The sequence below is a fragment of the Harpia harpyja genome, chromosome 1, assembly GCF_026419915.1.
Source record: "Harpia harpyja isolate bHarHar1 chromosome 1, bHarHar1 primary haplotype, whole genome shotgun sequence".
Lineage (NCBI taxonomy): Eukaryota > Metazoa > Chordata > Aves > Accipitriformes > Accipitridae > Harpia > Harpia harpyja.
Genome location: NC_068940.1, coordinates 61,310,563 through 61,338,240, shown reverse-complemented (window position 1 = coordinate 61,338,240; position 27,678 = coordinate 61,310,563). Strand labels below are relative to the sequence as shown.

The 27,678-nt window shown below is 43.0% G+C and overlaps 1 protein-coding gene across 8 annotated transcripts in view; it reads left to right on the top strand.

Moving 5' to 3' along the window:
* Window positions 1-27,678, top strand: part of PDE1C (phosphodiesterase 1C) — a 334,278-nt gene that overhangs the window by 108,752 nt on the left and 197,848 nt on the right. For 3 of the 8 annotated variants that reach the window (XM_052796772.1, XM_052796729.1, XM_052796746.1), the window contains exons 1-2: window positions 9,889-10,067; window positions 10,657-10,759. The exons of 2 other annotated variants lie outside the window; for them this stretch is intronic. In XM_052796772.1, the coding sequence (XP_052652732.1) occupies window positions 10,659-10,759 (101 nt within the window). In that variant the 5' untranslated portion in view covers window positions 9,889-10,067; window positions 10,657-10,658. Of the gene's footprint in view, window positions 1-9,888; window positions 10,068-10,523; window positions 10,760-27,678 lie in introns of those variants that run through there. 3 more of the 8 variants (XM_052796754.1, XM_052796737.1, XM_052796763.1) reach the window with 2 other exon arrangements.

Below are 27,678 nucleotides of genomic sequence, written 5' to 3'. Positions count from 1 at the left end.
CTTTTTAGCCTTCCTTTTGCTCTGTTGAAGCAGCTGATCCCTTAGGGTTTGCATGAGCAAGGACAAATCAGGAGACAGGCTAGCTGTGGCAGTGGAGAGTCCTGTGAAGGCTAATTTACTCCACATCCTCATCTTGCTTTTAGTCATGTCCCTGCTCACATTGCAATTCTCTGTTCCAATGCCCGTTTTTTCAAAACATTGAAACGGAGACCTTTGTAAACTCCAAATATGTTAGATCTACCACATTTGTGTGATCACAGGAAATGGATTCAGGAGGAAGGAGACCAGGTTAATCAGCCATGATCCAATGTGGTAAATAGATGTTGCTTTTTATTCTACTTCCCTTTTCTTTAATCATTGTTTCTTCCGAGCTGTGACGCCTGGCACACTGCTGAGATCAGACTAATGAGCTTCTACTCTGTGAATCACTTCAGCAAAAGGTCCCTGTATGTTGTAGATCCCTGCTACCAGGCAGACATTTCTCTGATGATGATGTTCTGGGCTCCCTGGTTTCAGAGCAGTATGGTCTTGCATTTTGCAGTATGGTTTTGCATTTTGTTTCCACTTTCTGCTTCCACTTCCACCCATGTCCAATGCATGTTATCTATGGATAAATAAGGGAAATATTAATTTAATTGGGGGTTTTGGGGTGGAAGGGGATTTACATAAGGTCCCAAAGCTAACATTTGTCACTTGGACTGCAGTCTGCCAGAGCTGGTTAGGTAAATAGCCCTGATTTGACTGTCTCTGCCAGCAAAGGCAAGTGGAATGATCAGAGGTGACTACCTATGTCCCCCAGGAGACAGTGGATGAGAAGAGAAGGAATAGCACTTGGGCTCCCTGGCATCAAAAAGCAGTGGTAGTCCAAGAAAAGCACCTGGAGAATCTTCCCCCTGTACAGCAGCTGGGCAGATTTTAACCCCCAAAAAACAAAAAGGGGGAAAAAGTAGAGGTCTGGTTTATAAATGACTTCCATGCTCTTTTAAGTTGATAAAATTCAATGGTATGTACACAGATATTCCATGATAGTCATAGATTTGTTTCCTAACTCCACAAGGGATAATATAGGATGCACAATAATTTCTGTCTTCACTCTTTGTATATGTCGAGTATAGGATCAAATGTAGCACTTTCATGGTACAGGGGGCAGCATTGGCCTGTGTAATAAAGTGTACTTTGTGTATGAGAGACAGACAAGCGAAAAACCTCCCACTTCCACCTGTCAAATGTGTAAGTAGTGATTAAAAAAAGCCCTTTGAGACAACTTTGTTCTTGTTTTGAATAAACTTCAGTATTTATTCAATCCCTTTGCATCTGAAGAAACTCTGAGAAAGTTGTATAGAGGCTTCAGGTCCTCAAAACGGTCTACTTTGACCTCATTGGGTGTTTGCTGGTGAAAAAGGAAAAAACTAGAAAGCCAGTTCTTGTTTAATCCTCTAATTAGATATTTCTTTTAAGTAATTAATTGCTTGGACTACTACTCACATCTCACCTCTTTTGCCAAGACTTTTCACAGCTGAGTTTTCAAGCTCTCCTCATTCTTTTTTGCAAAGCATTTTATAAAGCTCCTCTTCCCTTAACCATCACTCCTCTCATGCCTCCTTCCTAAACTGTCATGTATAGTAATATTGGTTTTAAGGCTTTCTAGCACTGTGGAGGTCATTAAAGAAGAATAGACTTTTTAAAATGCCCTTCAAGAGTGACAGTGCTTTTGTCAAAGTTGCAATGCTCTGAGTGAGTGCAATAGGGATTTTTATGGAGCTATTGCAATGCCATGGTTTAAGTAATAACTTCAAGTGTCATCAGCATGGAAATTTTCTCATTTTGGTAAGCCTCCCAAGTTGAAGAAGGTTTCTGCAAGTTTTCTTGCAGCTGCCTTCACAGAAACTGAACAACTTGGGGTCAAAAAGGACAGACTGCAAAAGAGGTATGCACTTGTCTTGGTGGCAATATTAGTTGATGGTATTTGACAGAGAAATTCTTGCCAGTCACCAGAGCTTTTAATCAAAACTGTCAGCTTGATTCGCTTGACTCAAGTTTAAATGAACAGCACCTTTTCCACCAACTTCATCAGTTGCATTTTTTTTGTGCTGATGATTTTACTGTCCCTTTTTTAGATTTTTTTTGTTCATTTTCTTAGAGGAAAAGCTAAAATTTGCCTTCCCCTAAAACTCCTGCTTGAAATTCTCCATAGTATGCCTAGTCCTGGTGGCAGTCTGAGACTGAACACATTGTTAGGATGCAGGGAATGCACCAGTAATGTTAATATATTATCTTTAGATATATCTCTACATAGATATATGTAGTTCACTGTTTTTGAAACTTTTTGAAAGTGCAGCATTCCCTGGGTCAGCTGCATCTGTGTTCCTTCTGGACAGAGAAGCTAAAACTATCCGTAATTACTGGATGCAGCAGAAATCACAGTTCCCCAGCCCTGAGGGAACTGGGTGATTGCTTGTAATTAAAGGCAGTTAGCATCTCTTAGATTGCTACTCCTTGGCTAGCTTTAACCCTTGCAGCCTTCCAAGCCTCACGGTGGTATTACTGGCTTCGCAGCTATGGTGTGAGTCAGTTACCATCAGGCCCTAAAATCTAATCTTAGGCAGAAAAAAAGAGATTAAATTTCACTTGCAAACTACAGTTTGAGAAGTACTTAATCTAGTTTAATAAAACTAGAAAGTGAAATTGCAACAAAAACCTGAAACCAGTGTACCTCATTCATACCAGTGTAACTCCAGATGCTAACAGATACATTGCTTGTTCACACTGGAATAATATACAATTGAATTATGACTCTTTAGAGCAGATTCACTAGGCTTAGGACCTTATAATGTTCTTGACTAAATGGGACAGAGACATCTACGCTTTGATGACAGTTTCTTGCTATCAAAAATGCTTAATATTTAGGTGAATAGTAATGCTTTTTCAGCAGCCAAAAGCTGAATCAGGTACAAATAATTCTGTTCACTACTGTCTATTTTGTAGAGAAGTGTGACAGAGTTAATTATGCTATTAGATGAATTGTCTGATTTATTCACTGAGTCTCATGATTTTTTTTATTAACTTCATACACTTAGCACAGTGGTTACCTTTCTCAGAGTTCAACATTCTGAAGTTATGTTTTGCTTAGGACAGAGTGCTGTAATTCTGATTTTTTTTCATAAATGCATACAAGTCAGCTGCAATGTCTAAATATTTCCCAATCACTCTCTTATATTTCAATGTGAAGAATAAATAGGATAAATGCAATTCAATGATACAGCTGATCCCCTCTCTCTCCTCCTAAGCCCCTCCCAAACAAACAAACAAAATTTGTTCTTAACTGAAAATGAGCAAGAAACTTTTTTCCTGCTAGGATAAAGCCTGAGCAAAATCTGCCCAGTTTATTTTGGCATTAGCAGAATTAGCAGAAGTGTCAGTGTTTTACAAACTGTTTGAATATAGTATTAGCATAATATTTTGCAATGTAGTACTGGCAGACTCATCACAGTGTTTGCCATAACTGAAGTTCAGAGATCCAGACTCAGACGTGCAATAATGAAAACAAAGACAAATACTCTGCTGCAATTTTGGTTGGAGGCATTAGTGGTAAGAGAATAAAATATATTCTGGATTATTTATGCATGGACAGACATATGAATACATTGTAGTCATACTAATTATAGAACTTGTTATAACGCTTGAGGCTTTCATTCTGTCAAATCAGATTAATTGATGGGAGAAAATGCATGTTCACACAGGCAATATGTAGGGATAGCAATAGGCAACATTTCAGCACGCTTCCAGCGCCTCATACTACCCCTTCAGCATGGGGTAGCTTAGCTGGTTTTGCTGCAGTTCAGCAAAGACTTCAGAAATCTTGCTGTTTGAAATTATCGCTCCAGTTTGCTTGTGCTGACTGGAGTGCTGTTTCTGTCAGACAGGCTGCTGCCTTGGAAGCATTTTTGGATGCATTTCAGTGGGCCTTTTAAATGTTGTTGCTATAGCCACTTAGCTCTGGTGAACTCTGCAAGGAGGACTCTGAACTTTCCCACTCTTTTTCTAGTCTTTGCTTAAAAAATACAAGAAAGGAACTGTAGGTGCCTTTAAGGAAAGTTGTTGGGGAGTTTAATCTGAGGACAGAGCCTAGTTTACAGCCACATGGTATGTCAGAGGTGGCTCTGACCATTCTGCCGTGCACCCATGTATGAAATACCTGTACCAGCACCCTGAGAAAGGCAGACCTACTCCTGCACACCTGGTATTTTGTCTGTTTTGCAGTGATGCCTGCCCTCATGGAGGCACATTGTGGACACTACCCTCCTCCGCGGCCTTTCAACACCTCTTTGCTGTGTGTCGGCAGCATCCTCCTGCATCAGCAGTCCTGCAGAACAGTGCACTTAGTAAGGAAGGAGAATAACCTCTAATTATGATCCTTCCTGCACAGGGCTCAATGAGGAGGCTTTTAGCATGAATGCAAGCATGGTCCTGGACTGAGGAAGGGGAGGTAAAGAGAGCGAAGCTCCCATTTGCCCAAATCTATGTGTTGTGATAAAGGAGGAGGCAGACGTAGGGCTTGTTTGGCCTGCCTGGGACCTCTGTGTTGCTCTTCATCCTTTGCTGTTCCTGACAGAGCTGACCTAGTGCCCTAGGAAGGGAGCATGCAAAAGCTGTCTGGGGCGGGTGTCCTGGCTGCTCTTCCACAGGCGAGTGGAGGAGGCAAGAAAGCTGCTTCCAGGGCTCAGGAAGAAGTCCTCTTGCCCGGGACCTCATGCCAGGTGACAGAGCAGCAGAGGGAAATCCAGTCTCTCCCTTGGGCTAGACCTCATTTGAAGGCAGCAGCAGTGTCCTGAATCCCTCTTGCATCTCCTGAGGGACAGCTTGGGGAGGTGCTTGGATGCAGCACAGTGGATTAAGGTTTGTGCAGTGCTGCATACACAGCCTTGTCTGCGCTCCCAGAGTGGCCTTCACCTGCTGGGGTTAAACCACGACAGCAACAGATGTCTCTGACAGGCAAGTGGGCTTTTGCTCACCTGAGCTCTCCTCTGCTTTGAAGACACGGCTAATCCATTAGGAGGTGGCTTACTGCTGTGTCTGTCAAATAATGGTCATGGTAGTCAAGCAGTTTAAATGGAGTGAACCAGATGGTGCCATTCCTGCCTATTGGAGCTGGACTCACTGTGTGCCTGCGTCTCGTTGCCTCTATGCAGCAACACAAGTGTGAGAGCTGAGGCAGTGCTGCTTGCTTAGCCTATAAACTTCATCCTTTTGGAAGCTTCTCTTGCTCACCATGAGGTGAGCCATCAGTTTAAGGTCAAGGCAAGCAAGATGACATGTATTCACGGCAGATACTTATGGGACAAGTTTGTAACATTTTACAACTACAGTGACTGTCCTGGTGTTTGCTGTCTTGCTGGCACCTATCACAAAATCAGACCGACAGGACTTAAACAAGCAAGGGAGTCCCAAACTTGTGCTCAAACTTGGTGATACCAATACCCTGTATTCCTATTTTTCCCTGTTACTCCATCTGTATCTTAAAATCAAATGGGCGGAAAGAAAGACATTGCGTTTTGTAACTGCTTTATTCACCACCGAAAGGCAGTGACACATGCAACACACTAGCTGTTCAGCAGTGGGTATCAGTGTAATGGGAAGTAGTACAGGCAGCAAAGAATAATGTTGTATTCCATTGTCACTGCAGGAGGAGCGTAAGCAGATAGTGTGCCCCAAGCTAGTATGGGCATCTTCGCTCTTGTCAGAAAACTGCTTACTATGGCTGCTCTCACAGTTCTTTGTATCAGTCAAAAGAGGTTCCTAGAGCAAACATATTGCATCGTCCTTTATAATGGACAAGAGGAAAGAGGACCATATGGGGAATTATTCATGCTTTTACCCCTCATAACTTGTCTCTTTTCCTTGAATGTGTCCCAGCTTGACTCAACTGCTTGCTGGTTATATTTGAGGATCTCATTCAACTGCAGAGAGCTGAAGATGGTTAACAGTTGCAGCAGCGCTATACCTGGGTAACTCCTTAAGAACTACTCCTAGGCAAGGATTTAAACTGCTTGAAGTGATGGCTGATATAATTTAGCACCTAGCAATGGGAAGGATAACGTTCATTAAACAACCAGCTTTCTGAAAATCAGCATGAAGTACAGAGAGCCCCCCGGACCTGGCACTGCAGTCATCTGGTTGAATGTCATCGCAAGGACGAGGTAAACTTCTCCAGTGCACAGGTGACCAGACTGCCTGAGGTGCTAAGTGTCGGTGGTGCAACAGACCCAGGTAGCAGGTAGGATCCTCATGCTGCTTCAGCTGCTGGAATTCCTCATTGCCTCTAATTAATTATTGGAGTTTCTCTTATCATGGGAGGAAAAAAAAGAGTTACTGTACTGTAAAATTTTGTTAAAGAAGGAAGGAAACTTTATTTCTAGGAAGCCCCAAATTACTTTTTTTTTTTAGTCATCTTCTATACAAAACCAAATGGAAAGATCAAGGAGACTGAAGGGGAGAGACTCTTGCTAATAGCTTCTTTTATTTTGTTAGCACAGTGGTGCTGCTGTGTGGGATCTCATTAGGGACCTCTCTCCTACCCCAGCCCCAAATTGTGTCACAACACTAAATCAAACAGGGCAGGAAGCCACCTTGTGTCTTCAGCAACTCTCTCGTCAGTGCCATCTCTGCCTGCAGTAAGCAGATAAATTGGTGTCTTTGTCTCAACTTCCATCAGCTGAGTGTCACGACTGTAAAAATGCTTGCCTATGGCAGAAGCAGCATCCTCAGACACGTTCCTGATTCCTCCGTGGCTGCCTTTAGGCTATCCATTTGCTACCACAGGCTCCAACACAGGTGTCGCTCTTGCCAACCCTCTCTCCTCTTCTGCATATCACCTTGTTTCCTACAAACATTGCGAGCCCTATCTCTGCCCATAATTCCTATAAATATCATTGCTGTGACATCATATCGGTCCAGCCCTCAGTTTCCTCAACAGTTGAGTGCAATGGCATTTTTGTCTGCATTCTCCTGTTTTGGCCCGTTTCAACTTCCTCGTTTTATTTGTTTTTTACAATTAGCTATCAGAATGCACAGTCCTTGTATTCGGTAGCTTATGATCTCAAAGGCTCTTGGAGGTCAAAATACAATAAAACAGAAGGCCATGAGCCACTGAAGGCCAAATGGATATTGAAGTTTTGCTGTATCACCTTTTTAACAGGATCCACTCAATATTAGTTTAGTTCTTCAAATCTGTGGAGGTGTCCTAGCCTGGCACAGAATCTCATTGTTCTCTTTTTTCTTCTCTCCACCTTGCTACCTTTGCCTGCCCAGTATCTCTTCCCTGTGTGTCTGTCTTCATAACTATGACACTAGTTCATAATTTTTCTGATATTTCTGCAGTCTATAGTAACTTTCCTTTAATTATTAGTCTCATCCCTCTGTATTTGCTTTTAGGTATCAGCTGAAAATTTTTTTTTTTTTTGCTTTCCTTCATAACTTTTTCTCTTCTGTCAGTATGTATGTATTCTTTCTGGCATTATCTGGTATTTTAAATGCATAATTTGCATAGTAAATAATAACATGGTGAAGGTTAAAAGTACCTGGGTTCTGCTAATCTTGACGGGCTGGTTATTGCTGAGGAAAAGAATGAGTCACTGGTTAAATAGATAATATACAGGTAGGGTACTGACATACAGGTTACACCAGCATCAGATTGTTGTTGACTTACATTTTTTTCTTGAGCTGGAGCTGATATGTTTATCGTTTCAAGGGAAAATGTTATTTAAAAAGTGTATGGGTTGTGTCATGTTGGTAATACCTGATTCCTGGTAATAAATGAAACTTCATGGAAAATGCTCCTGACTAAAGCTGAGCAGGAAAAATGCGATTTTGTGCATCAGGCAATAAAATTGAAAGACGTATACAGGAAAAAAATAAGTGTAAATGGGGATTTTTGTTCTGCTGGCTGCTTTATGTAAATGTGGTAGGCCATGTGTCCATGGGGTTGAACACCTGTCTCTGGTTTTCGCATGAGGTGTTTTTTTCTTAGTATCTAAAACCTAAGGAGCTAAGGGTGAGGGAGCTTTGCCTCCTACAGCAAAATAGAAATCGCAGCATCTCTGTGTTGAGTGAATACGAAAAGCTGCAAAGGGTTTCCTTAAATGGGATGGGTTGCATTTGGAAAGTCAAATACCAAATGCGTATTGTAAGTATGTTGGCAAAATGATGCAGAAATAATGAAGGACAATAATGTCTTGCTCTTACAGTCTTGTCCTCATCAGTGGAACTCGCTCTCCTTCCCATAGGTAGGTGGTAATGCTGTGCTGGTTCTCAGATGGAGATACTGAGATAAGGAGTAGGGAAATGATTACCAGTCACCTATGAAACATGCGTCTGAGCTTCTGGGTCTTACTGATGAATCAGTAAGACTGGTTTGTCTTACTGACAAGGTCAAAAGTGCCACAAAGTTGGTAAAACGCTAATAACGTAAGCTTTAATTCAGTACAGGCTGTTCTCTTTCTGTCAATACGATACAACTTTTTATGGAGCTGTGTCTAATCTCCCTAGAATTAAAATGAACCCTCGCACTTTTTCTACTTTGGAAGAAAAGTTTAAAGATTTGTGGTTTTACCTCAAGACACTTTTTTAACTCTTCCCCCTCCTGGTAAAAACTGCCTTTTGCATTAATGGATGCAAGACTTCTAGTTTTCCTGTGTATGAAAAGCACTCTTGAATATGCAGAAACAAGAAAGTGAATTGGTAAATTGTTGCACAAATCAGCAGCACAGTTTCAGAGCCTGAGCTCACTTATATGCCCTCTTGCACACGACAGATCCCAAAGCAGAAACCCCACTGATATTGTATAGATGTATAAATCTGCAATTTTATTTTTTTCCCATGGGGTAGGAGAATCTCTGTGCAGCCAGGATGCTCTGTTTTTGCTTTGCCTGGCTGGATATTGAAGTAGTCAAGTTACATGACTAAGAACTGATTTAAGTCCTTTAAACAGGGGCTTGCTTGATTAGGCTAATCAAATGTATTCTTCACGTTTCCACAAGCTACTCAGAGTGTTTGTGTGTGAACTTGGAACAATTGGAGTTGGAAGTCATCACCAGCGAGCCTATTTTCACCACAGCTTGTCTTCTCTCACGTGGTGAACTCCTCCATTGCAGGCTCTGCTTCTCAAGAGGCAACTTTTGCAATATGTCACAAAATGTGTTAAGGCTAAGACAACGTTTTGACAGTTATTTTCCCTCTGCTCTAGTGGCTTCGGCTGAAAGCACCACATCAATAACCTTAACTAAAGAGAGGCATGCAGGGGATCTTGGCAGAGTTGGAGAGGTGATTGATCAGGTCGATACGATGAAGGAAATGCCTGTCCTTCCTCCTGTCCAGGGCAGGAGCCCTGCAGGTGTAGAGAGGGCTGCCCTCTATCTTGGTCCTTGCTGTGCCTGGGGTCAGTATGGGGGTGACCCAGGGGAGCCAGAGGCAGGCATCCTGTTGCAGAATTGGGTTTTAGCCTCCCCTGTGCAAACCTCTTGAGTTTGATCCATAGGTCCTGTTTCAAGCCTCATGCATTATGAATAATGTATTCTCCTTTAAGGTATTGTTTGTTGTTCTTGTTGAAAGGCATCGATATATCCGTAACTAACATGTTGGGCTGGATCTCTCTTCAGTGTATGGACTTCCCCTGCTGTGTGTTGGGGGGTTTAGGCAATTGTGCTTTACCGATTTATTTATTTTAAAAGTGGGTTTTGCCCCAGTTGAAGCCTTACAGCCCCTGCTGTGTGTAAGTCTCTCAGGAAAGCAGGCTGACTGCAATGAAGCAGATGGCTGTTTGCCAGGAGGGAGCCGCTCACTTTCTGTAATTTACCCTTCCTTTTTTTAAAAAAAAAAAAAAAAAAAAGGTTTGGCTTGCTTGGGTTTTTAATCAGAGCCAGCCTGTCTCCAATAGCCTGTTCTCCCTCGCGCGCCTGTGTTTGTGTGAGTGCGGGAGAGAGGGAGGCAGAGAGAGAAGCCGTGCCTGGGCTATGCTGACAGACGACTTTTTCCTCAGTTGTCAGGTTTTGAGCCTGTCGGCAGCACTGCTGGTAAGTGGAAAAAAAAAATAATAATGCCAGGGCGGGGAAAGCAAGGCTGACTCGCTGGGGAGCAGCCCGGCGGGACCGTCGGCTGCCACTCGTGCCGCACCGGGCAGCCTCGTAGGCAGCGCGCAGCCCGGGGACCCGTGCAGCCGCCCGACTCCCCAGCTGCCCGTGCAGACAGCTCACTTGTCAGCAAGGGATTTTCCTCCCCTCCTCCCTTGAGAAAGATCCCTCAGCTGGTATTACTGATTGTATCCCTGGCTTATTGTACCCCCGGTCCGTCCCCGTCCCCCCCCAAACCCCCTCCCCCAAAAAGCCCAAACCCCAAACGAAAACCGCAAGGGAAAAAAAGAAAAAATCCGTGTGGGTTTGCAATCTGGAGATGAGCCTCTAATCCCCTCGGTCAGCCCGAGGATGGTGGCATGCTGGCGCAGCTGTCCCCCGCGTACACCTGAGCGCCCCACTCGTGGGGAGGGGGGAGAAGTGGCTGCCAAAAATGTTGGCCGCTCCCGGTCAGCGTTAAAGGTGGAGCGTGTGCATGTGTGGGGGGCAGCATCCGTCCTCGCCGAGCTTTAACCAAAGCGGTAACCTGCAGCTATGGAGTCACCGACTAAGGAAATCGAAGAATTTGAGAGCAACTCTCTGAAATACCTACAGCCAGAGCAAATAGAGAAAATCTGGCTTCGTCTCCGAGGCTTGTAAGTAGTATGTTTTTTCATATCCTTCTCCTGTTTCCTCCCATTGTCAAAAATATTGTAGCACTTTCTTTTCCCTTTCTTGCTGGTACCTTCAAAATTTCCCAGGAGTTTCCACACCTGTTCTCCATAAATACAGTGACTTAATCTTAGCAAAAGATCCGTTTTCTTCCTTAAATTGAACTGCTTGTTACAGTGGGAATGTAGAAATGTCATTAATGAGGGTATTGTAAGATATAAGCAGTTACTGAGATGCTAATTACTTTAGCTGCTATACTAGAAAAGTTCTGTTATAGCCTGAATGATACTTAATTGGATCCTCTGTTTTCAATAATCTTACCCTTAGGTGCAACATACAGAAGACTTTTTTTCCCCTGTAAATGTACAGCATTTCTGGCACTGGCATGGTTAATAAGGACAAAATAGGCAGAGAAGGCACAATTGGAAAACATTTCTAACAGCATTTGTAATGGCAGCAAATTCATGTTCCATGGATTGGATTGTACTTACTAATTTATACATTAAGACTGACTTGCCATGAAATGATGGGACATTGCCTCCCGAGTAGAAAAAAAGTACCTGTGCTTAAAGAAGAACTTGGCACTGCAGAAAAGGAAAAGTTTATAGGCCATAGAGTTTGCGTAGCTTATTTAGAGTCAATGTCTGGCATCTTTTTCAGATTCTCAGTATGTAAAATACTTTCTACCAGCATTAAGATCCATTACTGGCAGCAAAGCATTTATTTGCCCATCAGTTTTTGGCCAAGGCGAAGAGGAGCATTACCATGTTAAGCTCCATCCCTCTCTGTGTGCAGAACTGTTTGGTTTTTTTCTTCAGTGTCACATGTTAGAGTTATTAAAATTTCAGCCCTCAAGGGAAAGGGGAGAGGGAGGGGAGCAAGGAGGCTAGGAAACAGCAGAAGCAAGAAAATGTAGAAAGAGCAGGCTAATAACTGAAAACAAATGGGTTCAAGTTAAACTCGAGTTCCTCTTTGAGTGTTATTTTGTGTGAGCAGCAACAGCATATTTTGTAAAGGATATCCAAAACTTCTGTAGGACTCCAAGCAGTCTAAGACACATGCATGAATATGTATTTCTTTCAAGGCATCACTCCAGAAGCCTGTTTTGTGAAGGAACTTAATCAAAGTAGATGACAGCTGTCTTGTAAGCCTTCCAAACAGAAGAGCCACACAAAACAACCCCTCTTATTTTCAAGTCTCTGCCATGCTGTAGTATTAGGAGTCCTTGAATTTCTATCTAATAAGGAGCTTAGGAGCATGCTGATTCGGATTCCACCTGAAGTTCATAGACAGTTCTTCAGCAGCGTTGTAGTTCAGGATCCCTCCTGCTGTTAGTACAAGGCACTGTCTGCATATTACACGTCAAGGTCCGGTCTCTTCTACCTTTTGGAAATTTGGCAAAACTGTAAGACTTATTCTAGATATGTAGTAACTAAACCTCAGGCTGTTTTTCAGTGTAGCCCTCTCTGTTGGCAGTGTGCGTAACAAACACATCCTTTCTCCTTCTGAGTTTCAAGATTTCTTTGCTTAAAGAGGAGATAGATTTTCTGTAGAATTCTTGATCACAAGATGAAAACTGAAATGTGTTCTGGTCTAATTAAAGACTGTAGAAGATTTTCCATTCCCAGTCATTTTATGGTGGCTTTTAGCGCATGCATACACACACACACAAACTGGTTGCAAACTGAGGTTTGGCATCATGTTTCATGTTTTTTCTTGTCAGTTTTTATGCATGCCTGTATGTGTAAGAAGAATGATTAGATGTGAACAGACATCTTACTTAACTCTTAAATAAGATGCTTCATCCTGGAGAGATCAAATACTACTTGAGAAGATGCCTGTCTCCCCTGCCCCTGCTACAGCCGTAGCACACAGGAATTAGTTACAAGGCACGACAGTGCTGCCAGAGCAGTGTTACACAGGTAGTGAGAGACAGCACGCTGCTGGCTGAAGCTTCCCAGGGAGTTGTAGTCTGCAGCAGGCAGATACCCAGTAGGTAATTTGATCCTGACAACACTTCTTAAACCAGAAGGGCTGTGATGATTTAAACAGTCTCAGGTGCTCAGCATTGGTTTGGACATCTCCTTGGTAGGACTTCACCCTGGCAGCTCTGATACCTTCCTCCCTGTCTTCTCCCCCCCCAGTGCCAGCTGGTGTGTTTGCTCACAGTGACTCAGTGGACAAACCAGTATTCATCACCTCTTGCAATACCTGGCTTTTCCAGGGGGTGGGAAGGGGGGCTCTTTTAATTTTCCCCTATCTCAGCCTCCTTGGTTTGAAGGGAATGGAAACCCAAAGGCTGCAAAGGGGTGGTTAAGCTGAGGCTCTTTTCAGACTCCCCTAATGTAGCGTGTTTTCTGCTTAAGCAAGTCTGGTGAAGGCTTTTTTGCTGTGTGCCTGGTACAGTTCTGTCCTGCAGGATGGTTGGCCTTTGGAGGTTTGGGCATGGGGTGTGTATTTTCAAGGAATAGGGAGGTCTTTTGGACAGTGTGCAAAGGGCAGGTTTTTGTGAGGCTGAAGCCAGGTGTCTGTTGTGACATGAGTCGTATGTTGCTGTAAGAGCCAGACAAGATATTGAATTTGCCTCTGGAGTGGAGTGGAAGGAATTCCTTCTCCTTTCTCATATGTATCTCTCCACGATGTGGTTTCTTGGTCAGGACAGCCTGGTTGCTTTGTAAGCATAGCAGTATGAGGCGATGGTCCTTAGGCCATATACAGATTCTTTCTGCTTTTACAGTTTAAGAATGAGCTAAAATACTAATGCAATAACATTACTGGAATGTTTTTACTTGTCCTACACATATTCATGGCTTAATGATTCTGCGCAGCAATTTAAGAGAATCAAGTCAGTGGACCTATAGTGTTTTCTCAGGTTTAAGGGGGCGTGATAAATTGCCTTACTGGGCAGTAAGTCATCTGTGGCAAAATATTTGGGTGTCTTGAACCAGGGATCTATGAAATAAATGGTGTCTTTTATACATGACCTATTAGATATTAATTTAGGTTTAATCACAGCTTAGAAAAGAATCTTTTAGTGGTTTATTATTAATGAACTTTCAGGGAAGTTGCTGAATAAGCTGTTTCCTGGGCAAAGGTACCATTAGAGGTACATGAAGCTCTCTGGGAAAAATCTTGAAAGTTGAGAACTGACAATTTTGCCCTTTCTTCTTATGTCATGCCAGAATGTCAGTGAGAGGTTTACTCCAGATTTCTCCTTGTAGTAGCTCACTCCAGCAAAACAGCTGCGTGCACTGGACTTGCAGCCATCAGGGTCCTGTCTTCCCGGGGAAGGAATGCACCAGCTTTCCCTGCAGCAGGGACCTCCCAGAAACAGACCCGCTTCTGAGTTTCGTTGTCATCATAAATGACTCAGACTGAAGCAGCTTCACATCCCTTCAGGGATATCTTGGATGGGGTTTCCTTCTTGGCTGCCAGAGGGCTGCCTGCCTCCCAGGAGTGCTGCTGGGTGCAAGTGGTGCCTCCCCACCACCCCATGTCTCCCCTTCCCCACAAGCATACATGCATTCTCATTCCCTGGCTGCTGATGGGCTGCCAGCTGCCTCTGCACACCACTGGTGTATACATGTGCTCCTGCTGAGCGTGTGTTTAATTCAGGAGGGGATCTCCTCGGTTCCTTGGCTGCTGCTGGGCTGCGGGGATGTCCATTTGTTTCCTCACATGGGGCCTGCCTTTGAACAGTTACCTCTTATTCCCAAGCAGTGCTCACCCCCGAAGGCTGACAAGATCAGCCTGTAAGAAACTGTGTTTCTTAAGGATGTGTTGATTGTTTGCTTATGGCTCTCAATAGCTGCTTCTACCAGAAAAAGGGTCTTGAGTCTCTTGCTGTGTTCTGTCTTCTATGCTGCATGGATCCTGTCCAGAAGGCAGTCTCTTATTCAGACTTGCCTTATTCAGCTCCAGGCTTGGACACTGTAGATGCGGCAGTTACATTATGAGTCTGCCCTCCACTCTCCTATGATTGCTAGTAACTCACTCTGTTAAGCTCGGGACCTTCTGCTCTGCAAAATGGATTGGTTAAGATCAGGTGGGACCCATTACAGGGCACTGTTAGAAGCAGAGCTTGGAGACCTGATTTCAAAATATGACTGCACGGTTGCTTTTCAAGCTGATGGTTTCTTTAGGGAGGTATGAGCAGTGGTGGCTGTGTTGGGGTGTTCTTGTTTTAGCACTTGGAACCCTAGCTGTGGGACTGTGAACTCCCATCTGCTAGTTAGGACTCTTAAAGCTCCATGAAGTGGCTTCACTTACCTTCCGATTTCTCAAGAACAGAGAAAGCACTCTGAAGTCCTTTTCAACACTAAGATTAGGTGTCATGTTTGACGGCATTGAAGAATGCAGAGGCATATATCCAAAGAGCTTTGCTAGTTTCAGTAGAGATGTGCTAGTTTACAGCAGCTGAAGACCCAGTTTGGAGATATTTTCAGTTTGATTTTGGTTGCTTTTATGCACAAAAATAAAACCCTGGTTTCTAGCTGTTACAGTAGCACCAGCATCACTGGCATCTGCTGGTGCCCCTGCAATGCTTACAGCATTGCAGAAGGAGAGGAGAAAAAATGGACTTTAAGCTTTTTCCCAGTAGCTGGGATTATAACGTTAAATTGCTAAATACATAATAAATCCCTTCATTCTCTGTGTAGTACTTCCTCATGCTGCCAAAGATGACATTACAAACAGCAGCAATCTCTGAACTGTGACTTAAATGGGATGCTTGACTTTGAACTCATTTTTTGGACTCTCCTGCTCAAACCTGTCAATGTAGAATTCGTCTAAGAAATTTCATGGGGAAATAAGAAACACATTTAAATCAGTGTCTTTGAAAACTTCACGGTTTTACTGAAGATCTGGAACAATATTTCAGCACTTAGGGCATATCCTCAGTTTCCTCTGCAAAGCACCATGCATCCTATCGACAGTGAAGATGTCCCAGTGCAAACATTTGTGTAAGATCCAGATTTGTTCTTGAGGTAAATGGTGAAGCAGCAACCAATTTCAGTGGGAAAACATGGAGCCTCGGTGAGTGAGATGATCTGGCAAGTGTTAGAGTGCCACTGCTCAGTTATCTGTTTCCCTGTCTTATCTGTATGTGCTCTATGATATTTTTAGGTTTCCTTAGTTGAAAAATGTCACATACAGAACAGCTGGTTCTGCCAGTGACAGTATCCTGATCTGCTTTGTTTTCATTTACGTGGCCATTGTAAACAGGAAAGCAGAGAGTTCCCTTCAATTCCAGAGGCATGCTCTACACAGTGGGCTTTGTCCCCAAATATGTTAGCTGGCAGCAGATAGTAGAGTTTTAAAAAGCCCCTCAGAAAGCACCACTTTGTTATGAAATGTGTAAATTAGTTTTTAAGTGGAAAATATGAATATGCTAACTTGTTTCCAGAGGTGAGAGAGGCACTCAGGGGCTGTCTTTGGTCTTGGTTTCAGCCCTTCTGAACCTCCTGAGGATCTAGGTTTAAACTGAAGCCCTGTTGCCCTGGGAGCAGAACTGAGCTACCTTCAACCATATTTAAATGCAGCTGCTGCCACCCTGTTTCTTATTTGGCTTTCCTAATGAGCATAGACAGGGATTATTTGTCAGAGAACCATGTCAGGAAACCTCTCTGTAGGCCTTTTAGGTCTGAATTTCACTTTTCCTGTGGTTGTCATGATTCCTAGAAGGATTAAGAAGGTCTCACTGGTTAGTGAGTGGGTGCTGGGTACGTGCTGGAGGCGGCAGTGCTCCAGCGTGGCCTAGAGATTCTTAGTTTGGGTAGGCTACTCTGTGGGTACGAATGACTCAACTAGTTTTAAGGTTTGTAGGGGTCTGGTTGATCCATAATAGTATTTTTCCTGTAGCGTGAAGAAGGGCTGAATTTTACCATTAGACTAACCCTTAATGGCTTGTTTTATACTTCCTGCAGTATAGTCCTTGAAGGAGCAAGGGGAACAGAAGTGCTGCCAGCTGCTAACCTAATGCCTGACAAATGGACAGAGGAGAGAAGATATTCTAATAAATAGCAGAACAGCAACTTCAGAAAAAGTTAATTAAAAAGTACGGTGTTTGGAGGTATAGTAATTCAGTAAACTGATATATTTTGCCACAGTCCTTCTGTTACTTTGTTCCACCCAGTGACTTTTATTTGAATCTTAAATCAATAGAGGAGTCCTGTAGGTAAGAAAAGAGAGAAGGCTTCATGTTTAATACTAAAATGTTGACGAAGAAATAATATACACTCTCTAGTTTTTGCCATAATCATAAAAAAGCTTTTATTCTTCTGGGGGTAGTAAAAATGAATCATACCTGCAGCCTAGAAAGCAATTATTTATTTCAGCAGTCATAAAAAGAAGACCACAGTCTGTCGTATAAGAAGGGGGCTCCCTTTGTAATACTAAATTCAGTGCTTTTTAAATATCACTGCTATAAAGCTTGCAATCCTGCATAGGAAACAAGGATATGAAAAAAGTTATTTTGGGGAAGATGAATTTAAACCTCAGGTCAAGGGGAAATTAAGAGTCTCTTTCTGGAATTCTTTTTTAAAACTGTCTCAGTGGGATAGGAATCCACAGAGAAAGAAATAAAACCCGATGGAAGATAGCACTGAAAAATACTCTGCATGTGCGTGTGTGTGTTTTAAAGGCTGTGAGGCCAGCTCATCTCCTAATCTGCCAGCTTTTGGTGGATTCAAACACTATATTAAACCCAACTCAGCCCTTGAAAGGATTTTTATTTAGTGTTTCTTTTTCTTCCTGCAATTCATGTGAGATTTTCCTGTTCTATACTCTCTTTTCTTGTTCCATCAAAAAATCACTTCAGCCCCTTCAAAATACTAGAAACAGTCTGACTTTGATCGTGACTGGTAGATGAGGGAAGATTGAAGTTCACATATTAGGGCTGACCCATTAAAACACTATAGCAGCTGTGACACGTACCTCTACAGATGTGAATTGCTCTCAAAACACTGGGGATTTGGATAAAGCGGAGGTTTTCTAGAAGGGCCTGTTTGGATTCATAAGGCTGTTTTTGATCTCCTGAACTGTGCTGTAAATACTGGAAAGAACGACCTCATTGATACAGATGTGTTTGCGGGGGTGAAGTTAGAATCCAGTTCCTTGTCTTTGGAGTGGTTTTTGTTTGTTTGTTTTCTTTGAAAAGCTACGTTGTCCAAGTAATTGATGGCTTGAGAAAAGTTGTTTAGCCCCATGACAGTGCAAAATTTTCTCCGACAGGGTTAAGGCCAACTTTGTGCTTAAATTTGAATTGTAGCTGAGCAATAGTCCTTCCTCCAGCAGACTCGCTACTGCTCCAGGCCTCTGCAAAAATTTGTCTGCAGTTGTCTTGGATATTTGAAAAGCAGATTGATTTTGAAGGTGTGATTATAAATACAAAGAAACCAGAATTAAAATTTTGCAATAGATTGAGTACAGCTCAAACTCTTGTGAAACTGGTTGTAATAAACTCAGCTGGTTGACTTCAGTGGAATCAGGATTCCTCTAAAAAATTGGTAATGTCCATGTTAGGGATTTTTAATTTTCCTGGCCAAGAATGGGAGTGCAGAGCTTTCTGAGAGCCATAGCTCTACATGGCTGTCAAGAAGAGGTTTGAAAGGCTGTCTCTCTGCCAAGGAGTCCAATTCATGTCACAGCCATCTGCCTTGCCTTCTTTGGGAGGACCGCCACGTCTAGCAATTGGTGACATTGGGTAGAGAAGTGCATGTGAGCTCAGGCATGCAGCGGGAGAGGGTTGTCATCATCTTTCTTGGAGAGAGAGAGATGTAGGAGACAATTTAGTTATTAAGATGCATATAGACGTATATGATAAGTTCCATGCTTTTCTTCCATATCTGTCGAGCTGTGGAGTCATTTTGTTATTAAAGTGACACTTTGAATGGCTATTAGTAGGTCTGTGTCATCACTTTAGGAGTGATTTCTTACACTCCTAGGGACAAATACTATTCACGCACAAAGCTCCTAGCCAAGGCAGAAAGTTGCACAATATCCATCTGTAGCACGAATCCTGGCTTCACGCAAATCTCATTTCAACACCAAGATTAACACAAATTAAACATAAGATTTGTGCAATTTTTAACAGCTAAGACTGTACAGAGCCCTTGAGCTACAGCTGTGGGAAGCAGGGAGTCCCTGCAGAGTGCCTGGCACAAGCTACAGCAAGCATCCAAGGGCAAAGGAGCAGAAGTAGAGCATAAACCCCCTTGCAAAGCTGAGCAGTTCAGATCGTTGCTGTAAATGATGCTCAAATCACACTTCCTCCCATGCCTCCTGTGGAGCAGCTGGTTTTCTGGGATTCACTAGCAGTAAGCAGTTACTGGTGTCTGCTAAGCAAAGAGTCTGAATACACAATTTAAATATGCTCCTATACACTTATTGATGCAGCAGGGACAGCTACAGTCAGATGGGAGAACTCTCTTTTTTCAGATTTGCTTGAAAAAAGAAAGGAGAGGAAGCTGTGGGGGTTGAGGCTGGGAGCGGAGAATTGGGAGATCATTAGAAAAGAGCATACTGACTCATAAAAAGGCTGGAGAGGAGAACCAAAGAGCACTTCAAAAGCTTTAAAAAAAAAAAAAAAGGTGGTGTTGGGGAAAGAGATAGTTCTGTGGGTTCTTCATGTCCCTACATGTAAACAATTGTTAGATTCATTTACTTCCGGATGAAAATAGCTCATAGCACAACATATATGCAAGTCATTTAGGAGTTTGAGTTTTGCTGAAAATCACAGGGACAAGGGCTGCCTTTAAAGGCACTTGAATATGCCACCCAATCTGTAGCACAGTATTTTTTGCCTCACTCGGATTCTAACGGGAGACCTTGAAGTGAAGGAAAGCCTGGATGCTGCAACACCTCTGGTTATAAATGCTGCACAAAACACTGCTTCTGTGTCACTTTCCGAGCATGTCTTTGTTCAGGCGAATGATGGTCTTTTCTTCAGGAGGCCATTGCTTTAGTTTCTTTAGAGGGTGGGGGAACTTTCTTTGGTATCTTGGCCACATTCTTGTTGTAACACCAGTCAAAATTCTCCCTCCCAGTGTTCCCATTAATGTTGTCTGGGCAGTCATCTTTCCTCTCCCTCTTCCAGGGAGTGTTCCAGGTACAGAGAGCCTACAGATTTGGATGCGGTTTGACTGGATGTGTAGATGAAGTCATTCATGTCATACAGAGAGCATCTTTAAAGTGCTTTGCAGAGAAAGGCTTTTGTATAAATGCTCAGTGATCTCTAGAAGACCTGTTTCTAATTAGCTTGACTGCAGTGAAGATACCTTCTTGCAAATGGAGAAGAATGAAATTCCTGAGTTATGCAAATTTGCTGAATAACTTGGAGTAAATTATCATAATTGTCCCACCTAGCCTCACAATCTATGAAACATCAAATTGCATTTTGAATTAGCTCTTTACCTTATGGAGGCAGGTCTGCTTGTCTTCTGGGCCAGGGGGGGGACTTGGCTCCTCCCTGACAGCAGCCAAACTTTTAAGAACTAGAGTCGCTGTCGCAACCATGGCATCTAGTGTGTGGAAAGGACAGGACTTGCTTATTTAAATACATCTTTATATCTGAGGCTTCTGAAGACACCACTCCCCCCCATGGTTGCTGTGGCATCTAAATGCTTGTGAGACAGCTGGTGACAGCATGGAGTAGGGCCTTAAGGAATAGAAATCTCACAGCCTCCTCCATTCTCTGTGTGCATGCTCAATGCCTGTTCCCATCCACCCACCCATCCGTCCCAGTTCCCTCTCCCGAAGTTTCCCCCTGTGTAGCAAGGAATTCCCACACCAAGACTGCAGGGCAGTGTTTCTGAGCTGCAGACAGTGGCATTGCTGCCTCTCTCCCTCTCCTCCTCCCTTTCTTCCTTCCCTCTGCCCTCATGCCTAATTCGGTGGAGCCAGATGTGTGCCAGCACACCAGTGTCATTCATGTCTGGGTGGGGGGTGGAGGAAGGAAAGATGAGCAACCTTCTTTACTCTCTGCAGAGAAAAATGTTGTAGTTAATACAGAAATGGTGTTGACAGAGTAGCAGACAGCCTGCTGAAGGTGCTGAACCTCACTGCAACCAGCAATTTTGAGGATAGGAGGCTCCATGAAACCACTTTTCCTCTGCAAACAGGCTTGTGCTGGCTATCCTGGAGGTCCATCGTTGTTCAGATGACTTCCCTCTGTAATGTCGCTGCTCCTGGAGAAACTCAGAGTGCTGGGAACCCCAGAAAAAGAGCACTGGCTCTTCATGAGAAGTTTAAATGTTGCCTTTTCCCAAGACTGACATTTAATAATTGGTCTATTAATGAGGAGGCACTGTCAGGACAATAGCAACCCTGACTTGCTACACAAAGTAGTGTTGCTAAAAGGCTTGAATAATTTTTAAAAACTACCAGTGTGCTGAAGGAGGGGGTTGTTGAGAGGTAAGGATGGGGAAGTGAACCTTCTTTTGGAAAGGGAACACTGCATCTTTGTGCAGCAATTTTTTCTCCCCATGTTCAGGCTTGTTCAACAGTAATCTGAGTGTTTCAGCCTGTAACCCAGAAGTCAGGAGAGGCCCTGGCACAAAAACATGAGATTTAAAATTCTGCGTCACACCAGCTGTCTACTAGCAGACAGAGGGGGTGGGTTGTGTTCGGGGGGGAGGAGGGTTGGAGGGGGAACAACAACAAGTAACAGTCTGATAGATTTACTAGAGCTTAGGGCAAGATGCAGATCTGTTTAGTGACTTCACGCACACGGCTGGTCTGGTCTGATGTAATTCCAGTCCATGTTTCCTGTCTTGATATTTAATCCAGGGTATGAAGAATGATCCCACCCCCCACCTCCATCGTGCGTGCTGTAACTAATCACAGAGCCACCCTGCATGAAACAAACGAGACAGCTGCCTGTTTGGCTCCTGCAGAATCTGAATATGTTCATTTTACATAGTAGCAGTGATTAAAATAAGTTTTTAATCTGTACTTGCTTGTTTCTTCCAGGGTCTAACAGCTTTTTGCCACGGGGGGAATGGAATTCCTGCTAAACAGTATTATGTGCTTCCAACATACACGATACGTCATTATTGCCCCTATATGTGCTCTTCAAAATTCTGCTTTGCCTTATTCCAGGAGGAACTGTTCCCTTGTACACTCCTTGTTGATATGACTCGTTTTCACAAGGTCTTTTCTTAGGGAAACTAACAGGATACAGCTAAAGAATGCACAGGAAAGATTGCGTGTATGCTCCCTTTTTTGAAACGTACTAGCAAGGAAGCGTCATCCCACTTGTGGAGGTCAGTGCCGTGTAAAGACAATTTGAAGCACATCTATCCTCAGAGCAGCGGGGAGGTATTCTTCCCTCCTGGCCCCTCAGATCCCATTGTGCACTAAGTACCACAATCTCTTCCAGTGGGAGAGGCTATAGAATAGGCATGTTGAATTACCACCCATCCTGTACTTTGCAGGTCATCACCTTTACTAATTTCAGAGCCAAATTTTCCGTAAGTCATCTGGAGTGGCCAGCTAGAAAGTAACACTTGGTCAGACTAAGTATATATCTATTTTTCAAATAGTACATATGTGAAGGTCATACACTATGGTGATTTGACAATCCTTATTTTTTTTTTTTTAAGCATGAATACTGAGAACTGCTCTATATTCTTTTCAGACCTCAGGACTTTATTCTCCTGAAATGCACTTTTCTGTAACTGCATTTTTATGAGCACGCACTTTTCTTGAGAATGTGATGTGTGTGAAGCACAAGAGAATTTGCTTGTTGTGTACTAAGATAAAGCAGAATGAGCAGTAGATCATATTCTTTTCAAAAGGTTAGATTTTCAGAAGTAGACCCATTTTAATTTTTACTTCATATTTTTCTTCAGCTAAATCCACACCAACTGCAATGGCAGGGTTTTTTTGTTGTTTTTGTTTGTTTGTGGTTTTGGTTGGGTTTGGGTTTTGGTTTTTTTTACATGAGGAGTGATGGGAAACTGAGTAAATATAGAGGAAGAACCTCAAGATTTCAGGAACTGTCCTGGCTCTGTACAAAATCTACATGAATGAAATCATAGTTTTAGAAGTTTTTACAGCAATATTTGCTGACTTCTTTTGTAGTTAAGATGCCGACACATTAAAATCCCCGTCCAGTCTGTTGCCCAGCACAGGGCAGTTGCAGTACTGAATTTGAGTTTGCCCTTCTGATTTGGCCTTACTGAAAACCGTGTTCGGTGATGAAGCTGGAGTGCTCAATTGCGCCTGCAGTGTTCCCAGTGCTCCCTGCAGATCCTTGTACCTCAGACTGTCTTGCTCAAAACCTTCATATACAGACAGTATTCAATGCAGATCAATTAAGTAAACTTTTCTTATGCTGCTTTTTCTCCTCATTTGGTATACGTACTGTGCCATGGAAAGACACACAGCAGTTACCTTGCCTCTTCTGATAGCCAGTGGTGTTTATCAAAGTTTGAGCAAGCCATGATTGCCCTTTGTTGAAATGAAGCTAAACAAAATCATGACAATTGATCACAGGTCATCTTTACGTCAGTGGCAAATAAAATGCCGTCAAGTAATACACCTCTCTTCTACTGCTTGAATAAAATTATTATAGCTGTATAGGGTCTTGCCCATGGTCAATAGGTGGCTGCTTTTACACTAGCCTTGGGAGATGAGATCAAGCTGTGGGTTGAGTTTGTAGTGCCAAGTAGGTCAAGTCAGTTGTATCCTCATTATCTGCAGGAGCAAATCTCGAGAGCGACTCCCTTCTTACCACCCTGCTTTCCTCCTTCCCCCTCCCCATACTTGAATCCCTGCTTTGCTAGGGAATTGGTACCCAGCACTCTGGCTGTGTAAACAACAAAGGAATTTGGACTCGAGTGCAATTTAAGGTCAACAGCTCTCATGACAGCATATAGTATGATAGTGTTGTTAACATCAGTCTGCTCAGATCATATCTATAACACCCATCTGTAACACCTCCAGGCTCTGTCCACTCTTTACTAACTGGGTAGAGAAGGGATTGCAGCTACCTTGGGTTTGTACTGCAAAAGAAATTCCTCACCACCTGTGCTGTCACAGAGGCTTTTCTGTAAGGAGAATTTAAACACGTTGCCTCTCTAGCTATGCTTCACGTGGACTCGGTAAACACATTAGACCCCAAATGACCAAGCGGGAAACTGGTTGTTAAGGCACAGGCAAGAGCCCTATCATGCCAAAAGGTGACAGCAAAGCAGGGGCAGCACAAGAGACATCAACTGATCGTTCATATGTCCTAATGATTGCAATCCATTTTGGAGATGAAGCTGCAAGGTTTTTTATGCCCAGTTGTTTAGAAAACTCAGTAGCTAGACTGGTGAAATCCAATGGTCAGCCACATCAGCTAAAATTTATCAAAATAGCATTTTCTTTAGGCAAAATCAGTGAGGACATTTTCTGACCTTGAATTATTTACCTACGTTATTTACTGATTGTGAGTTGAGTGCAAGCTTCATTTCCACTTTGTAGCAGTACTTCTTGTTTCCAAGATAATGAATGTTTTCCCCTCCTTTTTTGGCTGTAAATCTGTTGTGCCTCTCAACTGTCTTGTCTCCATTTCTACTGAAATCATCATACATGTTTCAAGCTCTGAACGCTTCTTGTCTTTGTATGCCTGCGCCACACATGCCCATGCTTGAGAGCATGCGGGCTCTTGTAATCTACTTAAAATGAGACAAGTGACTGCCGCATCCTCTCACGGTTTCACTATGTCCCCATGTAGTTCAACGTCCAATTTAAAATCACTCGTCTTGTTTTTTAAAAATCCCACATAAACTCTCCATCAAATTTCAAGTATCAGCTGAAATCTTTCCTTCTTTCCTCACCCACTTCTTACTGTTTCTTCTCCTCTGCTGTCAGTGGTCTCTTTGATTGTATTGTTTTTAACTTAGCACAGTATCCTGGTAAACAGCCCATGTGGAAGAAAAAATTAATGTTTTTTTTTTTTTTTTAATTGAATAGAGAGTGAGTAAAGCAAGAAAGCTGGTCTTCCTGTTTCAATTAAGGAATTAAAAACCCAGCAGGAGTTGATGGCATCATACCCTTTGAAGTTGGGCGATCTCAATATATTTCTGAGTTCTGGTCAGGGCTCTCACGGGATCCTGAGCTTTGACAGATGCCAGTCTGTAGTCTGTGCTCTGAGATTGGGTTTTTGTGAATTGATTTATACATGGTTATTAATATAAGCTTTGGTAACGTAATGTAAATGCGTCACTAATCCTGTGATGATGATGATTAATTGGTAATGCGTTGCATGATTCAGAATATCGAGCTGCTGGGAGAGAAGATTTTCAATTTATTTAAGTGATCCTATCAATCAGAAAATCTAGCTTGATTTGAGCCCCCAGCCACCTCACCCTGAGAGTGCCACACAGGGGGATGGCGCCTACCCCCAGTATGAACTGCTATGCCACTGTGATACGGCCAGAGAGGGCACCTGAGCTTGGGAGCTGGGAAATGCTCTTAACCCTCCTGCCTAGACATGGCCATCAAGGGGAAATCTTGGGGATTCTGGACCAGTGAGCTGGAAGGATTTGGGGACAAAAGTGGTAAACATGAATTGTGGTCAGCTCTTACAGAAAAAGAAAGGGGAGGGATATCATTCAGTAAAACCATAGATTCACTGATGGGTAACAAAAGAGCAGGAAGAATCTTCCAGGTTTGACCTGTAGACAGACTTGTTTCTCTTTTGCCAAATTTCATTGCTTATCTCACTGTTGGTTTGCTGACCTATGAAACAAGCTTTTAGTAGTGCTATCTTAACACCTATTCTAACATCAGAAGCCCAGCTGTGGCAGAAAGGAAAGAAAAGAAAAAGACCCGCGAGAACGTGCATGTTACGAGGTGGATGTTTCATGGCAGTAAGGTGGCTTTTTCTCTCAGTGCTTCCAAATGAGCTGGTGAGAAGAGCTCTGCAGGGAAGCAGAGATGAATAGCCCTGGCTTGCGTGAGCTATGGACATGGTGGGACTCCAGTACTGAAGAACAGATGTTGTTGGGTGCTTTAGTTAATGGATGATTAAGCTCCCACTCACATCTGAAACATGCTAATTATAAAGCTTCTAAGTATAGAATAGGAAAAGTCCCTCTTTCTCCTTGAGCCTATGAATAACTAATTTTAAATATTTGCTTGTGACAACTGTTTTCTTCAACAATTGTGGTTCCTCTGAAGAAGTTGCTGCTTTTTTAAGATGTTCCTCTTCAGGCAGGAGTTTCCCTCTTCTGCTCTGATCATGTTTACCAATGTCAGCAACAAAAATGAGGGTACAGCAGGCAAGCTCTGGCGAGGCTCGCTGCGTTAGCCGGAGGAGTTAATGTCCCGGTAGTTTCCTTTTCCTCTCTGCCTCCACCACAGAGTGGGCAGTAAGGAGTGTGCCTCAGCTGTGGCTGTACAAAACCTGGTGTCTTTGCTTAAAACCACCATTGTTGGCAGTTTAAGCCGAAAGGCTGAACTTTGCACTGAAGCAGCCGATGCCCAGGGCTGCACTTGTGTCTGCCAGCTGTTACTTAATTCCCCCAACTTCTCCACCGTCGCTCCTCTTCGTACCTACTCAGTCACATTAACTCACTCACCTCTCTCAGAAGACTAAGGCCTGAGAACATCATTACCAAATTCAGACATGTTTTTTGTGTGTTTCTCTTAAATTCTCTTCATCTCTAGGTTTCTAGATGCACAGGAAGGGTGAGCGCTTTTTGCAACAACTCAGAAGCAGTGTTATTTGGGCTCCAGTTATGCCCCACTGTCATAAATTGATGTGCAAACCCCCATATAGCTAAGGCTACAACGCTGAAGAGCTAACAAAATACTGGAAAAGGGTCTGATGGGGAAATATAGGCAGAAAGCAATTTGCCTGAGGGTGCACCGGAATTAAATGGCAGAGGTAGAAACATAACCCTGGGAACAGATACTTAGCCTTGAAGAAGCTGGTGGGGATCGAAGCACAGAGAGAAATTTTGCATGACTGTTCATTTCAATGGGAGTTGAGTGCCCATATAGCTGTAGCTAGCTACATCTTATTGGTGCTTAAATACCTTCAAAAGTCTGTCCTAATTTTATGTTGGACCAGTATATTGTGGTGTTCCTCTGGCCACACAAAGGATTCATTCATCCCCAGAGGAGCAGATACTGAAATAGTGGGCCCAACTCTCTTGTTGACTTCATCTCATTTGAGTAAAAAATTTTGTCCCACCCACCACTTTGTTTAGTTTTGATTGTTACAAAAATACCAATTTTTAAACTCTTATTGGGTTTATTTTCATTCAGCTCCCGTAGCCTTCTTGTACTAGGACTGTCTCACTTCATACTACGCTCGTGCAGGTGTAATTGCATTAAGTTCAGTGAAGTTATTTCTAGTTTACAGTGGTAATATAGGGCCTACCTAGTGTGTCACCTGCTAATTCTCTTCAGCATGAAAAACAAAAATCTACCTTATTCTAATTTTTGTTTTAATGTAAGCTAAATGTAGACCTATGAGTAATACATTCCACAGCAGGTAGCAGGAGTTGAATGGATGTGGCAGTTCTAGCACGGCACATGTGCAGCAGGAAAGGAAACTGAACTTGTGCAGATTTGGTAATATCAGTAAGTCTCTTGCAGGCATGAGCACAGGATGGCCCACAGGTGTGGGAAGCTGTAACACCACTTCCTTTACATCTCTCTCATTCTTTCCCTCCTGGAAAAAGGGATAGCTTGGGTTTGCTCAGAAAATCACACGTCCCTTGAGCTTGACTGGAAGATGTGTCTGTTTCCAGGTTTATCCCAGAGCATCTGCTAAAGGCAATTTAGCAGCTAGTTCCTCTCTGCATAGAGTTTTCCTGGGGAGATAAACCAGGATACCTTGTCCCACATGTTTTTTAAAATAAACAGCTGAACAAAAACCCACAAATAAACCCTAACCAAGCAAACC